The 15993-nt window shown below is 38.1% G+C and overlaps 3 protein-coding genes across 4 annotated transcripts; 1 reads left to right on the top strand and 2 right to left on the bottom strand.

The window, feature by feature from the left end:
• The first annotated feature begins 3593 nt into the window (after window positions 1-3593).
• On the top strand, window positions 3594-4919 carry LOC126786928 (protein UNUSUAL FLORAL ORGANS). Its single transcript, XM_050512882.1, has one exon. The coding sequence runs from the start codon at window positions 3606-3608 to the stop codon at window positions 4917-4919; it is 1314 nt and encodes a 437-aa protein (XP_050368839.1). The 5' UTR covers window positions 3594-3605.
• A 608-nt stretch (window positions 4920-5527) lies between these two features.
• Window positions 5528-9704, bottom strand: LOC126789522 (GTP-binding protein ERG). Its single transcript, XM_050515706.1, has 8 exons — window positions 9222-9704; window positions 8521-8610; window positions 7593-7738; window positions 7349-7507; window positions 7177-7243; window positions 6719-6826; window positions 6453-6592; window positions 5528-6213 (listed from the first exon to the last, which is right to left on the bottom strand). Exons 1-8 carry the CDS (start codon window positions 9702-9704, stop codon window positions 6129-6131), a joined length of 1278 nt encoding a protein of 425 aa, XP_050371663.1. The 3' UTR covers window positions 5528-6128.
• A 1644-nt stretch (window positions 9705-11348) lies between these two features.
• LOC126789523 (protein SUPPRESSOR OF FRI 4) lies at window positions 11349-15691 on the bottom strand. Of its 2 annotated transcripts, XM_050515708.1 has the most exons (7): window positions 15409-15691; window positions 14480-14580; window positions 14198-14318; window positions 13654-14057; window positions 12584-12732; window positions 12442-12495; window positions 11349-11804 (listed from the first exon to the last, which is right to left on the bottom strand). In XM_050515708.1, the coding sequence occupies exons 1-7, from the start codon at window positions 15600-15602 to the stop codon at window positions 11733-11735; spliced, it is 1095 nt and encodes a 364-aa protein (XP_050371665.1). In that variant the 5' UTR covers window positions 15603-15691; the 3' UTR covers window positions 11349-11732. The 2 variants fall into 2 exon arrangements, with proteins under 2 accessions (XP_050371665.1, XP_050371664.1); XM_050515707.1 differs by having other exon boundaries at window positions 11349-12495.
• Window positions 15692-15993: the final 302 nt, after the last annotated feature.

Below are 15993 nucleotides of genomic sequence, written 5' to 3'. Positions count from 1 at the left end.
TTCATCGATCATTTGGAAACTCATTGTGAGAATGGAAAAAAAACTTACATTTTTATCAGCGACTAGCTCATGCACAAACTCCAATGTTGGTGAAAGAGGTGCCGGCAGAGGAATCCACTAATCCAACCACACCCTAACAAAGTTCCCACTACCAATAGGATCTCTGCCTTCTTGCCTCACAAGCATTTCTTGAGGGAAAAAGAGTAGGGTTGATCAAGAGTGGACACATGTGAACGGAGAAAGCGACTCTATCCTGTTGATTGCTGCCCTACAAAGGGAGGGAGAGGATTTTTCTGAAAATGGGTCGAGTTGTGGAAGATTGCAAGGCTTACATGTTTGCTTTTCAGTCTATCACTTTTCGACACATTTACAAGGAAACAAATGGTGTCACCAACAGGTTAGCTCACTTTGCTAGTTATGAGTACGTTGATAATGTTTAGTCACATGAGGCTCCTTTTATTATTCAAAATGTGTTTTACAAAGATATTAGTCATATTTCTCATGTAGCTCAGGATAATGGTATTATGTCCTCCGGCCCCAGCATAATTTATTCTAATTCAATAAAAGAGTAGGGTTAGAAGTGGTTTCCATAAGGAAGTCGTTGGAAAATATCAAGCTATATATATTCGAGATTTCGAGTAATCAAGGAAAAAGACTTCTGATTGACTCTCCACCTTGTCTTGTTTGGCCTAAACCCCACGTCCCCTTACTTTGTCTCTTCCAACTCTAGGGCAACAATCATGTTAGTTCATAATTAACTTTATATATCTGAATTGAGATGATTCTTGGACTTCTCAAATGCAGATAAAAAAATTGGTACATTGGTCATGTATACAGGAACGCTGAACATTTGATGATCACAGATCACTTACTTCAAGCAGTCTTATCTGACTATGAAATATATGTAATTTTAAATGAAAGAAAAAAAAAACTCAATTATCTTACCTGCCTAGTGCCTTCAATGCCTTGGTAGGGCAACCAGGATTCTTAGGATAAGTTGCCTACCTCCTCTGCCTCTGGGATCGCTAATACAAACCCTAGATCGAGCTCGTGCTCATCACTCATAGTTGAGCCAAAACCCAGATAACTGTTCAAAGCTCCATTAATTTTTGGGCAAGTCAAACTCGCGAACCAAATAGTCAGAAACGAAGTCTCTGAGGTAACTAGCCAGAACCGAACAGAAATAAGTTCAAATGAAATGAAATGAACTATCTAGCTAGCTAGTTAGTTCAAAGTAAAAAGAAAAGTAGCAGCACAGTATTATGACAAGAAAGAAAGAGAAATGAGAGGGGCTGGCTTTTAATTTGCTTCGTACTTGTACTGGGTTGCTTGAAGGGAAAACAAAATTTCCAAAATCGAGTGGAAAGCTTCTTCCAAAAATAGAAATTTCTTGAGGGAGTTTCTAAATTTCCAAAACTGAGCTTCCAAACTTTTTCTATTTTTGAAGCATGAACGTCTGAGACAAAGGAAAATACTGATAATACTAAACAGTTTGACAGGAACAAGACAATGGCGATCATTCTGACTCGGATTTGCTTCCTTTAACCAAAGCCAAATGGCTCGATGAGAGAGAGAGAGAGAGAGAGAGAGCGCATTATAATATGGAAGTTACTCTGTGCTGAGAGGAAGACCTAGCCTTCTTCGATGGATGCGGCCACCTCTGTAGTATCTCATGGTTCTTCGAGAATCGGAAACCAAAGCTTTTCGTTGTTCACGCCAAAAGTACTGGGAGCAGCTGAAACACATCAATGAGATTGGATTAGACGTGTGATCCATCTGACAAAGTTTTTTGTGTCATACTGTAGACCACCTGCATTTGCATAGGGTTGCATGATGAGTTGTAATAGGTCAAACAACAATAATGAAACAAATTATCTTTTTCTCGTGTTATTTTACTCTAATTTAAGTTGAAGAGAAAATCTTTTCGTTTGAAATAAACATTCTTAATTTTGATTGAGAAATCGATTGGCAATATGATCGTTTATGTAAGCAACATTTCTTTTACGTTGGAACATGACGATGGGATATATATAGAACCGAGGCTCAATTATAATCCTTTATGTATAGTCAAGTAAAAGTTCAAGGTTTGTTATGTCAAGAACCCTTTCACAACTTCATGTGGCATATTGTATCAGAGCAAATATGCATGTATTTTCTAAGATAAGTTTGATCAGACACCTAGATGAATCCTAATTAATTATAAAATCAACATAAATTCTCTCAAGATCTCCTTTAGAAAGAAATGCTCGATCGAGATCTATAATTTTGCAATTTGAGAAGAAAAAATATGCTCTAAATTTACATCGATTAATAGTAGATTATTATAGAGACCGAAAGCCTAGTCTCGACTTTTGATGAACTTAATTTCTTTTAGACATGTCTTTACAGAGGTCAATTTTATAGGCGATGTGCTTTCTAATATTGGTCGACATTGCTTACTGCTTAGAAGACAATAACCACCAAGTTAATTCTGCCTCCCCCGGGGGCATATTAAGCATTGCTATATGATGCTGTAATTTACGGTCGCTCTAACTTATAGGCAAATTTTTTTTTTGAACTTATAGGCAATTCTATATAAGTTCTTCTCACTATATAGCATGTAGATCGATCAACCGAGAAATTAAGGTCGTTCTTTATTTGCAAGATATTTGTTCAGGCAGCAATAGATTAATATATGAAAAAAGACAGGCTTTAAAAAAAAAATAGTAGAATGGCCTGATATATACTATATAGCACATCTACTGGTGAGTAAAATTGTCTAATTCCTACACCGTACCTCTTCATATAATTTAAAGGTACGTATTCGTTTACTCATTCTCCAAACTTACATCATTCCGCTTAATACTGCTGCATATGATTATATATCTTCACGAATCTAATGCATGCTTGTCCTATCTCTTCAGACCGGCTTCAACTCGTGGCCTGCAAAAGTTGAATAGGTGCTCTCACTTAGAAGAGTTCGTACCTGCACTGCAGTGTGAAACTGTGAATGAATAATCAGTAATGAATCCAAGGACTGCTGCTCGCTGGTAATTCATGTGCTCTCTCTGTCTCTCTCTCTCTCTCTCTCTCTCAAAGTTGCACTTGTCTAATTATCTACCTCGGCCTTGAGTAAACAACACGACCTATGCTTCCATCAGAGTCACTGCAAAAGAAAACCAATATTTTAGTGATGTAAAGAGAGTTCAGGACAAAGCTAATAACGCACCGACTCGTCCTATATATACTCACAACCTCACTTCCAAGTTCCTCTCCAACCAATACAAAACCAAAATCCCTTCATAATCTTCTTTCTTCAACCAAGCTATCCCGAATTGGAACATAGACATTTCCTTCTTGAAACCCACCTGAGCCTTTTTCACTTTTAATGTTCCATGCTTATGTTCAGTTTCTAAGCTTTCTCTAAACACACAGACCAAGTTACCTACCCACCTTATTCTCCCAGTCACCCAAAAGCAAGTTTCCACTTTCTAACATTGATGAAAAATAGCAACCATGCATGTTAGCCTCCATTTCCACAACTAGCTAGCTCACTCTTTCAATCCCATACTTCTTTGTTTTGAACTGCACTCATATTGTACTAAGCTCTAGACACATATCTTGTCATGGAAGCCTTTCATCCCTCTCTGGCTTTTCCTTTCTCATACATTTTTAGCAGTGCTGCTAGCGCCGGGCCTAGTGCTTCTCTTGCTAACACCATATCAAATGATCCATGGCTGGACCCTAGAATATGGAGTAGACTCCCACGCCAGCTGCTTGATCGCGTTATCGCCTTTCTTCCACCGCCGGCCTTCTTTCGAGCCCGGTGCGTCTGCAAGAGATGGTATGGTCTCTTGTTCACCAATGCCTTCCTTGAGTTGTACCTCCAGCTCACTCACCGCCGGCGCCATTGGTTTCTCTTCTTCAAGCAAAAGAGCCCTAAGAACAGCTACATTTACAGCAATGGAGGGAATAGCAGTAACACTACTAACATATGTGAAGGGTACCTCTTTGACCCTTATGAGCTTGCATGGTACCGCCTCTCCTTTCCTCTTGTTCCATCTGGTTTTTGTCCAAGTACTTCTTCCGGTGGTTTGATCTGTTGGGTCTCTGAAGAGGCTGGTCCAAAGAGTCTCATTCTCTCCAACCCAATTGTTGGTTCTTTGACCCAATTGCCTCCAACTCTGAGGTCAAGGCTCTGCCCTTCCACCGGTCTAAGTGTCACCCCTACATCAATTGATGTCACTGTTGCCGGAGATGACATGATCTCTCCATATGCCGTGAAGAACTTGACTTCTGAAAGCTTCCACATAGATGGTGGTGGATTTTTCTCACTATGGGGAACCAACTCTTCTCTGCCAAGGCTTTGTAATTTTGAGTCGGGAAGAATGGTTCATCTTCATGGGAGACTCTACTCCATGAACTACAGCCCTTTCAGTATCTTGGCCTATGATGTGGCCGCAAACAACTGGTGGAAGATTCAGGCTCCCATGAGAAGGTTTCTGAGGTTCCCGAGCTTGGTGGAGAGCAGTGGAAAGCTGCTGCTGGTTGCTGCAGTTGAAAAGAGTAGGCTGAATGTGCCCAAAAGCTTGAGGATTTGGGGCTTGCAGTCTTGTGGAACAACTTGGTTTGAGATGGAGAGAATGCCACAGCAGCTATATGTGCAGTTTGCAGCAATCGAAAACGGGAATGGGTTCCATTGCGTAGGTCATGGAGACTTCATTATCATTATAATTCCGGGGGGTTCCGGTAAGGCTTTGCAGTTTGACATGTGCAGGAAAGTGTGGCAATGGGTTCCTCCATGCCCTTATGTTCAATATGGTGGTGGTGGTGAAGGTGACTTGCATGGTTTTGCTTATGAACCAAGACTTGCAACACCAGTCACTGTGCTTCTGGATCAGTTGACTAACCCATTCCAGTCTTTCAGTGTGGTTAACTAGGAAGTTTCCACTTGGTATGTAATCCTAGTATTTAGATGTTTGAAAATCAGTGGTTGTGATGTAGCTCTTACCTTGTCATAATTTCAAGTGATGTACTATGTTATTTTTTCTGCAACTGTTTTTCCAGGTCTGTAAAATGTTTGGGATAATTTGAATGACTATCATATAGAATACCTGAATGTAATCAGACTGAATCCAAGTTCAGAATAAGTTTGAATTTATTAGCTTCAACAAATAATAGAAGCCTGTTGCCAAACCATGAACATTACACGATATCCGCCGTCATTTATTTTGGCATTCTCGAGCTTGTTTTTTCCAACACCAAGTCAATTGTTGTAATCAAACAAGCCACTCCCTTTTCACATCTTGAACTACCTAGAGAGGTAAAACATCTGCAAATTAATGGCTAAATGCTCATTTGACCAAAAAAAGAAAAAGAAAAAAAAAAAGAGGCTTAAACTAAAGCTAAAGCCAGTCATCTCTCATTGTCTTGATATTGCCCAAACAACTAAATTTTCTGTACTGATCCCAGCTTTACTTTGTACCGTTGAGTTCACTATCAAAAGATCATTAAGTTTACAATTGTGACCATACTAAAGAGTAAAGAATTATAGAAGCCTATAATAAACCTGTAGCCCATATTGACGGGTGTACAAATATTTGGGTCAATGACCACTTCTAGATACAACACAAGCAAAGCCACATTCATAAGGCTTTAACAGTCACGAAATGATTATTGTAATTCCAGACTGAATTAAATGACTGAAATAAGAGAACCTTGCCTAAGATATACATGCTGGTATGTAAAATACAGGATTGAAAACGAAGAAAAAACAAGGTCAGTAACTATAGAAAAATCAAGAGACAGGATACTGTATCTTCTTCCAGTACTATAATGTTCCCTTGGTAACTGGAGACTTCCTATAATCTGTCACCGATATCAATACCAAAACAAAAGGCTTTTCTGCCATTAAAGCCCCTTCGTGAATTTGATGAGTGCATGAGTAGAGTACTGAGAGACCAGACTCTTTCCATAATCTTGCAGTGCGAAAGGAAATGGTGCAACTTTTGACATTCAACTCTACTTGCTAAGTATGTCACAAGTGAAGCGCACATGTATCTTTGATGGATGGCTATACACTATCTTGGACTTCTAGATAGTATGGCATGAAAAGCCCATCTCAAAGTCTGACTCAGTGTGCTCCTGAATCATTTAAGTCTAACCTGGAGAAACAGATGCACATCCCTCTTGAAGATGGACCTTAGCTCTTCATTGGCTTCGATACCGATTCTCCTGTTTCAAAAGTATGCATTTCAGACAAACTTCTGTAGAAAGTAAATAGTGGTTCGACTGGGCTACATACTTGATGTTTTACAAGGATGATAATAATTCCAAAGTGAACGGGGAAGTATGCAAATTCCATATTAGTAGATTTAAAAAGAAAGGCACATATTCATAAATTTTTATAATACTGATCACATAGAAGTTATAGAAAAAATAAAGAATTTTGGAACTAGGACTTCAGTATTTACCCTATTTTGGAGCCCCTCTTTCCTACAAGAATCTTGCGTTGGCTTGGCTTGTGAGTGATGAAATGCTGTTCAATCCGAATAGAACCATCACGTAACTCCTTCCACTCTATCAAACGATGATCAATATCGTACGGAATTTCCTAAATAAGACATATTTTCATTGTTAATTGAGATTTTCGAATTAGTTATTCCAGATATAGGAAATCATTACATCAACATGCAGAATAGACACCATCAAAGTACATGAAAGAGGAGAGATGCTCTACCTGATGTATATGGTCTAATAACTTTTCTCGGACAACTTCTAATGATATATTCTTCAAAACTTCCTCACTCATGGTGAAGGGATCTTCTTCCCAAGGTCTTTTAACTGCCTAAACATAAAAAGTCAGTCAAAGTGGTCACACTAAGTGCTTTATATTATCTCAGTATATACTTTTCCACCGAGACATCCAACAACAAAAGGTGATAAATTTTGACGCTCTCGAGAAAATGAGATTAAAATCTACTAAAATCTCTTGTAAACTTATGGTCCATAGTCATAATCAACTAGAATCTGATAATTATTTAAGGAGAAGCTCATCTGTGTGTTATGACACTTTCAAAAGATCAACAGCAAAGTGTAATATGCTATTAATCAAAACATATATTTTCAAAGATTCTATGGAATTCTTTCTTGACAGGGGACAATCAGAAAGATGGCATAAGTAAAGAGCTGACGTACCTGAAGCATCAAGTATTCAGTAAGATCTTTAACTCCATAGCCTTTCAGACCTGAAATCATGAAATGCCTACAGGAAGAAATAAATAGCAAGTTAGAAGCACTGTTAAGAACAAATGCACATCTTTTAAAAGATGACCGACATTTTTCATTTTCTGAGGAAACCAAACTTTACCTTTCATACCCCGGAAGGTCTTTAAATTGCTCCGCAACAGTTAACAAGTCTTTCTTCTTCTCAACTAAATCGACCTTGTTCATACATAGTATTCGCTTTTGTGTTGGGTGTGGCGCCATACCCATGCGTTTAATCGTTTTTATAACCCTTACATCAGGTCTAAATGATTGTAAATAAATAATTAGGCACCGGATCAGGGACAGAAAAAAATGTACACAATATCCAAAGGCGGCGGATCACTAACCTGGTAAGATGCCTATGAACGTCAAACATAACTATGAGGACATCATATAAATTAACTGAGCTCCAAGAACTTTCCACTCGAGCCTTGAAATCCTTGTATGGAATTCCGCGGGAGTTTATTGAAATTCCCGGAGTATCAAAGAAACACTGCATATCAATAGATAATAAAACTGTTAATCAAATGTGTGGAAAAACAACAAGAATTTTTTTAAGCTTCACTTTAATTTTCCTTGGGTCAGTGAAGATACACCAATTAGAAAGCTGTTATACATGCTCTAAGCCACTAAATGAAATTAAGTAGAAAGTACTATTGCAAGAGAAAGGATATTATGCTGAGACAGTATGAGACCCTTGAAGTATAGCAATGACAAATCATGATGCATCTCAAGAGTATCTCTAAACATGAAGCATGACATGATATTCTAAAATAAAATAAGTGAGCATTGACAGTACTTTGCTGCTAAGCAGGAAAGATGGTTGAGCATTAATTCGGTAAGAAATACTAGTGTGCTAAAGCACCCTACATGGTTTACAATATACAAAGATGACGTCCACATAGCTTTTCCTTTGAACTTTTCAGATTTAAGAGGCTTTATTATTTCCCATACAGATATTGGTGGTGTGTATATCTATATATATAGCATAAATGAAAATAGTAATCTAATTAAATAAATAAAGATGCAATAGACAATGCAGTAATTGATCCATGGTAATCAGAATATCAGATTCAAAGTAAAAGAGAACCGATGACAATAAATATCACAAAGCTCAAAAAATTGTTTTTATTCATTTGTGTACCAGTTATAATTTGACTAGCAAAAAAAATATATTGCATATGGTAGTTCAATTAATAGTGAATGACATAGTAACTTCATTAGACATTTTGCCCAGAGTAACGTGTTTAGTATTCTAAAAGCATGCAAACATACAATTTGGGTGTCTCCTTCTGTTATAACTCCTAACACTTCATGGGTAGTTGTGTTTGTCTTCCGTGAAACAGCAGAAACCTTTGTTCCAACCTATAACAAAAGGGGAGAGCATGGTCACAATGAAAGTCATCAAGCCTCAAAATAATGTTACATCTCACACACTAAGTAATTCTCTTAAAAATGCCACCTTTAGCTATTTTACATCCGAAAAACCAGTATATCAAACAATGAAGGTTTAGAACAAAGAATCTCTCAAGGCTACATGTTCAATACTGAAATCTCAAAATGCATATCACTTGTTTCTCTCCAATGTTGGATTATCATAACTGTGAGGACAACTTATAACACACGTTGCTCACTGAGCTACCTAAAATCTCTTATCCGAATAGAAGTTCTCACAGAAAGCGCATACATTTTCTTTAATAATACCAATTACCGGACCAAACTCTAACCAGGAAATTTATGACCAATGCATAGTAAGTAACAAGGTACATGTTCTCAGACAACAAAATCAAACACCACGGTCATAACATCCCTGAAACTAAATTACCAAACAACAAAACACTTAAAACACCAAACTACCAAATGCACATCAATTCACTCACACAGTCAATCACTAAAACTAACACCACATCATCAGTTTCTCTAAAACACCAAACACTTTTAACTCAAACTCAAACTCAAGCTCAAGCACAACCAACCATGTAATTAGTGAGCGCAGACTTTCCAGCATTGGGAGCTCCAATGATCCCAACGTTCACCGACTTCTGATCCTCCTCCTTCACCACCACCGCCTCCTCCTCCTCCTCCCCATCACCTTTCTCCAGCGCCGCCTCAAGCAGCGCCTTAGCTAAAATCCGGCGCCTTCTCTCGTCCTCCTCCTGCTTCAAAAACCTCAGCTTGGCCTTGTGGGCCTCGCCCCCGGGGACCACCCTGTCGGCTTTTCTCCGGTACTTATCGTCCCATGTCGGGTTCTCGGGTTGGGGATCCGACGACGCGGGTAAGTCGTAGTGGGTACTGTCGAAGGAGAATTCGGAGTCGGATTCTGAGGAGGAGGAGGAGGTGTGGGTGGGATGGTCGGAGTGTTGGGGCTCGGCGGAGTAGAGGCGGCGGAGGAGGGGTGGGGAGAGAGGGGAGGAGGTGGGTTTGGGAGAGAGGAGCCTCAGGGCTCTGAGGGACTTCATTTTTAGAGATGCTGCAGAATGGGCATGGAGGGTTTAAGACTTTAGAGTTAAACCCCTACATATTGGCAATTTATACTTTTTGGCAAAAATATTTCATTTTATCAGCGAGTTATCATACACAAAAAGTAATCAGAGAATTCAATAGAGAATTTAATCTATACTCTAATTTAAGAAAAAATGATAGCATAACGCAAAATGTTTCTTTAGAGAGTGTTTCGAAATCCCCCAAACCCGTTATTGACGAATTTACAAAAATAAAAATATTCAGAAGATAAATAAGTGAATATATAAATCGACGGAAATTTATTTGTGAAATAACCTATAATGTTAATCGGAGAAACTAATGTGACGAATGATAAAAACTTTGGTAGAAGACTGACTACATGAACATGAACACGTACATGTTTTCTGGTAATTTATTTGATAAATTTTGAAAAATAGCCATATTTTAGTCACTAAATTGATTTTTAACTATGTTATGGAAAATAGTTGAAAAATAACCATATGATAAAATAAAATGTCATTATTACCCTTAAAATAGGATATTCACTTTTCTATTTCTTTTCCATCCTTAATTCCTTCTACATTTGCGATACTAGCTACTACTGCATCATGACTACATCATTTGATCGATATGCCTTCCGATTTATTGGTTATTGAAGGTATATATATGTACATCATAACATCTCATTTTCTTTTACGATATCGTATTGTAATGTAGTGGTCAGATAATGATCTATGCTTGCAATTTTTTATATTATGTTTTGAAGATTTTGGGGTTCGTCAAGAATTATTGTACCATGCATTCATAGTTATCTTGTCATCATATTATGGGTAAATGGAACTTTGCTAGGGCGGCATCTGATTTTGTGAGAATAAGATTGCTACTATAAATTTAAATAACACTCCCCTCTTGAGTTCCTTGGATATATATATATAGTTTCCTGGTCGATTTAATAGCCTAGAAAATGTACTCTTTTTTGGGGAAGTTTGTGTGGTTCAGTTTAATTTCCAGAGATGAACTTTAACCTTGGTTCTAATACGTTACCTCTATAGGTAACGGGTAGCTATTCCGAGTTCTGGAGTGGTGGGAAGGAACTTTTAGGTTGTGTAGCTAGGGTTTGTCCATAAATGATGGATCTAACCCTAAGAATTGGTGGAAAAAAAAACAATGTATTGGCATGAAGCTTCATCAAATAAGGAATCAATTATTATCTAAAGAGAGGACGGAAAATGAAGAAAAATATTAGAAAAGAGAGGAAGGGTATCGTGGTCTCAATCTCTTATTTTGGTTAGTTTTCAACAAATAAGAAAAAGAAGGCTAAAAAAAATCAATTTAGTGACTAAAATATGGTTATTTCTCAAATTTTCTCAATTTCTTTGGCCAAATCTCTTATACATTAGGTCACATTTTGGCAAAGGTACTATCGGTGGTACAGATTTTAACCCTCAATCCGAGCATAACTTAGCTCAAAAACATAAGCTGTAAATAGTTTGTACCGGTAAGTCTCAGATATTATGGAGGTGAAGAGTTCGAGTTACTAACACGAGATTCGTGGAACCTGCTGACGAGGAGAATGTAAGACAGTGTGAAGCTCTGATGAGATGAGTGGGAGACTGAGTAGGGTTAACCTTTCTCAGTGCAGTATGGGACAGAATACATTATAGTGATACACAATGATTGTTCAAAATGTAACTCCAACTAGTCACTGATATAACGTCTCAGCGTTTGAGCAAATAACAAACTGGGGATAGAGTAATCAAAGAGCTAAAGATATATAAAATGTCATCCTTGTATTTAAACCTAATCTACAAGGCTTACAAGTTACAACAAAATCCATAGGAGCCAAAAGGGAGAAAAGGAAAAGAATGATAACTTAAAAAAATTGCCCCTAACCCATATTCTGGCAAAGAATAGAATAGAAACTTATATGATGGTCATTTGTAAGTCGAATCAGGGAAGCCTATCTTGGAATTCATATAAACTCAGTGATCTCTCTCAGCACCAGATTCCAACAGCCAATTGATCTAAATTGCCATTCGACCAGCAAGCCTGCTCTCCAAAATCCTTCTGTCTATGGCTGCGTCGATTGAGCTCATCTGAACACAAAAGCAATAGTAACGATCATCAGAGAAGAACAATGGATGCAATCAACTTGGGCAAGCTAGATACTAAGATTTTGTCCTATCCAATAGATGTCAAACTTTATGAAAGAAGCTGACCTGGGCCAAGTCCGAATTCACTGTGCAATGATAAATTAAAGTGATGGTGCTACAATTAAGCAAAGTTATGTTGCGATTCATCTTGTTTGATTCAAACTCCCACAACTCAAGATAGAGCAGGGAGAATGACTAACAACAGACAATGAGCAAATACATACATTACGCACTTAACTGAGTATGATGCAAAGGTTGGAGCACCCTTGAGTCCATTGCAGCAAGCTTGTCAAAATAGTAATTACTAACTATAACACAAAAGTAAATACCTACTTGAAATTTTTGATGCAGTTGCGTGCAACCGGAGCATGGCAGTTTAAACAAACAACCAATAGCAGAAATTGTTGCTTAAAAGTTCACATGTTTCTTCTTTTCAAATTTTAAAGATCGAACTCAAAGAAAATACATTTATAATCAGGAAGGAATTGGTAAACAAACAAATTTGTAAAGCTGAATAAAGCCTACCCATCTGGTTAGAGAAATCCAACTCCATAAAAGTTAAAGAGGTAGTATGACTTACCTGGGTAGTTTCATCATGCACCTGATACTTCGGTAAAGACATTCTTCTTTCCTCCTGCAAGAAGACCAAATTAGGCAAGTCAGCAACAACACTAACCTGGATGAAAATTGAGCAAAAATATACAAAATAAGAAACAACTCACCATGGACATAGCCTCATCATCCCAAACTAAATACACTTCATTAGTGGCTGGCTGGGGAGCTTTGTTTGCTATTACAGGGGGTGGTCCGATTGATGGGCCACCAGTATTTGGACCAGATGCGTAAGAGTGTGAGTTATTTAAGTTCCCACCTGTAGCAACCATGATGCATAGAGCATGTCAAATTGACAGAACCCACAACCAAGAAAGGAACAATAATTCAATGACTAATGGAAGAACTACATTTTTGATAGATTACAGGGAACCATTCCAAGGGATATTCCACATGGAAAGATTATCTTGCAGCCTTATTTTGATTTGTCAATAAGCTACGTGACTGAGTGGGTGCATAATGGGGAATTAACAGATTGACTATGTAAGATATAAACTATACTCTAGCCTACAATGTGCAAACTAACCATTCAAGAATATCCAAAAATCATTGATTTGGCAAAACAGAACTCTGAAGCAGTCACAAAAAGTAACAACCAAGAGATCGGAAGCATCTATTTTGTCCTAAAGAAGGGAACGTCGAACTGAAAGCAAGAACACCAAATCCTATGACTAGAAGACACTGTCATTACACCATTGTCATGCAGGCAAAGAAACTATTGAATAACTTACTAACTTGAATTTTTTTAAAGAATCCTATTTAGTACCTGGGGATTCTGTATCAATAATTTTTAAGTGACTCAATAAAAAAATGTCAAATCATAAAATAAATAAAGATATCAGAATCCTTCTGAGACTTTACACTTTACACTCCTAAAACCGACTCAGCACCCCTATCCCGCACACAAGGACACTCACACATGTGACAAAAGTACCATATTACTGTGCCAGTACGTACTCAAACTACCCAGATTATATAAGCACCTAATACTTACATACAACAATGTTCTTGCTTAACATTCATGCTTACCAACACCAAAACCCTTTATTCCTTAGATTTTAGATTGTGAAAAGGTTGACATATTCCAAATGAAGATAATAGAAAAAAGAAAACAACAATTCATGTAGGCATAACCAGATTCAAATCACTGTAGCAACACTACAACCGAAAGAAATCAAACCTGGAATATTTGAAGTGTGGTAACTATTTGGAATGGAAGGTCTAGCGCCTTGATGTGCATCCATCGAGCCTAGAGGGTTTGATGGAATATGTGTAGAAAGCATGGGAGCAGAAAATGGAGAGCTTTGAGGTGGCAAATTATTGACACCAACAACAGGAAACAGGGGTTGTGATACAGGAACGGGATGCATTGATGCAGGCAGTCCAGGAGGAGTTACATGTGAAGATTGAAGTCCCGGTGTTGTTGTTGATGATAGAGGTGGCTGCACAGGAAACAATGGCTGTTGTGTATAACCCAATCCAGAAGGTGGAGGAACTGAGACTGCTGGAGGCTGTGGGTACCATGGCTGGGGACGAGGTGCAACTTGCCAACCGTTATGAGGCAATGAGACAGATGGATTGTACCTGATGCAACAACAAAAACATAAGCATGTGAGTTGTTTTTTAGTCTAAACACAAAAATCATGTATTCTACTGCAGGACATCAATGCTGATCTACTGTTTGCCAAATATAAAAATATTTGAAGAAATGAAGTAAAACATACATTGGCCGCATTCCATAAGGTGGTTGAGGAGGATATGCCCCCAATGAACCTGGCACCACTCCCCCAACAACCTGAGTTGCTGGGATTTCAACTTTAGCCATTTTTGATGGGGCGTCGTCTTCTGCAAAGAAAACCACGATTTTGAGAAATTACCCCAAAAAGTGAAAAACAAGGAACAAACAGTGCAAACGTATAGGCCTGTGACAAATGGACCTTCACTCAAATGAAAAACCTGCAAAGATATTTGAAAGTCAAGAAAAACTACTTGTATAGATCCTTTACCTTCTTCACCATAGTGTGCTGCCAAGACGTCAGGTGGGATTCCTTGCATCCCATAAATTTCAATATCCGTTGATTCCCTCCCAGCCTTTGCATTTGGAACCCTGTAAAATAAAGTTTATGACAGAGAGAGTATCAGTAAAGTAAACCAAACAAACAGAAAGACCAAAACCAATGCTAAGGATTTATTTTGAAGGAAAGCATTATATATGTGTTATAACAGTCATCAAACCATAACAAACACTACAAAAGAAAGACACAGTGCAAATGGTTTAAACACAAACAGTGTGACAGAAAACTGCAAAGTGGCCTGCCCAAGCTTGTGACGTTACTGGAAATTGACTGTATAAGGAATGCTTTTCTCCAGTTAATATCACCGTTTCACAGCATTTTTTGGTTCTAGTGCTTCAAAACTGAGCCATGGGAATATCTTAGAAGCATGGATTGAATGATTTTGATAATCTAAGTTTTAGGAATACACTCTGACCTAATATAAGATTTACTATACAAGACATAAGGAATGACTTTCACAATCTATGTAAGCTGTGAATCTCACTAGCCATAAAATCCAAGCATCAAGCCACCAAAGTGAACATACAATCAAACTGAAATCTTCCCAGAAACTTAACATAACTTAGCAGCCTATTAACTCCACTGACCACCAAGCTTTCATCCAACTCAGCTAATCCGATACAATCATAGAGAAAAAAATTAAAAATATAACCCAAAAACCCATTACAAAAATCACAAAAACTAACCAAGCTCCAATTTTTGTTTAATGGGTGTTTTTAAATTCGAATACCAACAACACAGAACTAATAAAGATCATATTTTGTTCACATCAACCCCAACAAACCCAATAGTTTATCAAGGCAACAAAGTCAAAATTAGGGTTCAGAGAGATAACAGAGAAGGAGGAGGAGAGTAATTACTTGGTGACGTTCTCTTTGTGGACCTGGAGAACATGAATGGCCATACCGCCGGCAGTAGAGAGCTTCTTGTGGCAGACGTGGCACTTGAAGTGCTTAGCTTTCTGGTGCTGCACCAATATCTTCTCGTCGTCGAATTCCCTATCGCAGTAGTAGCACCACACCTTCGACGCCACCCTCTTCTTCTTCTTTCCCATTCTGCCCCTCGACTTCTCTCTCTCTGGTTCTTCTTGTTGTTTCGCGCTCTATGGAGCTCCCATGCGCTTTTGGGGTTTTCTGGGGGTTTTCTTTCTGGAATAGAAGAGAATGGGATCTGTGGTTTGTTTTGTTTTTCATTTTATAGTGTACATAGCTTTTTTTTTACCCACAGTAAACCTAGTTTTACTCACCCATTGAGGTCAGGGCTTTTGTTACTGTTTTAACCTGGTTGAAAGCCCAACTAGCCAACCGACCCGACAGATACTCGGGTCATTAGACACAAGGTTGCCAACTTTCCTAATCAACTCAGATTTCATGTTCATCAGTTTATGTTTTATGATCTCGAACACGTCTTTGAACACGTCTTTAGTTGGTGGCTTGGTGCTATGG

This window comes from Argentina anserina, chromosome 3 (assembly GCF_933775445.1).
Source record: "Argentina anserina chromosome 3, drPotAnse1.1, whole genome shotgun sequence".
NCBI lineage: Eukaryota > Viridiplantae > Streptophyta > Magnoliopsida > Rosales > Rosaceae > Argentina > Argentina anserina.
This window is presented reverse-complemented; position numbering and strand designations above follow the sequence as displayed.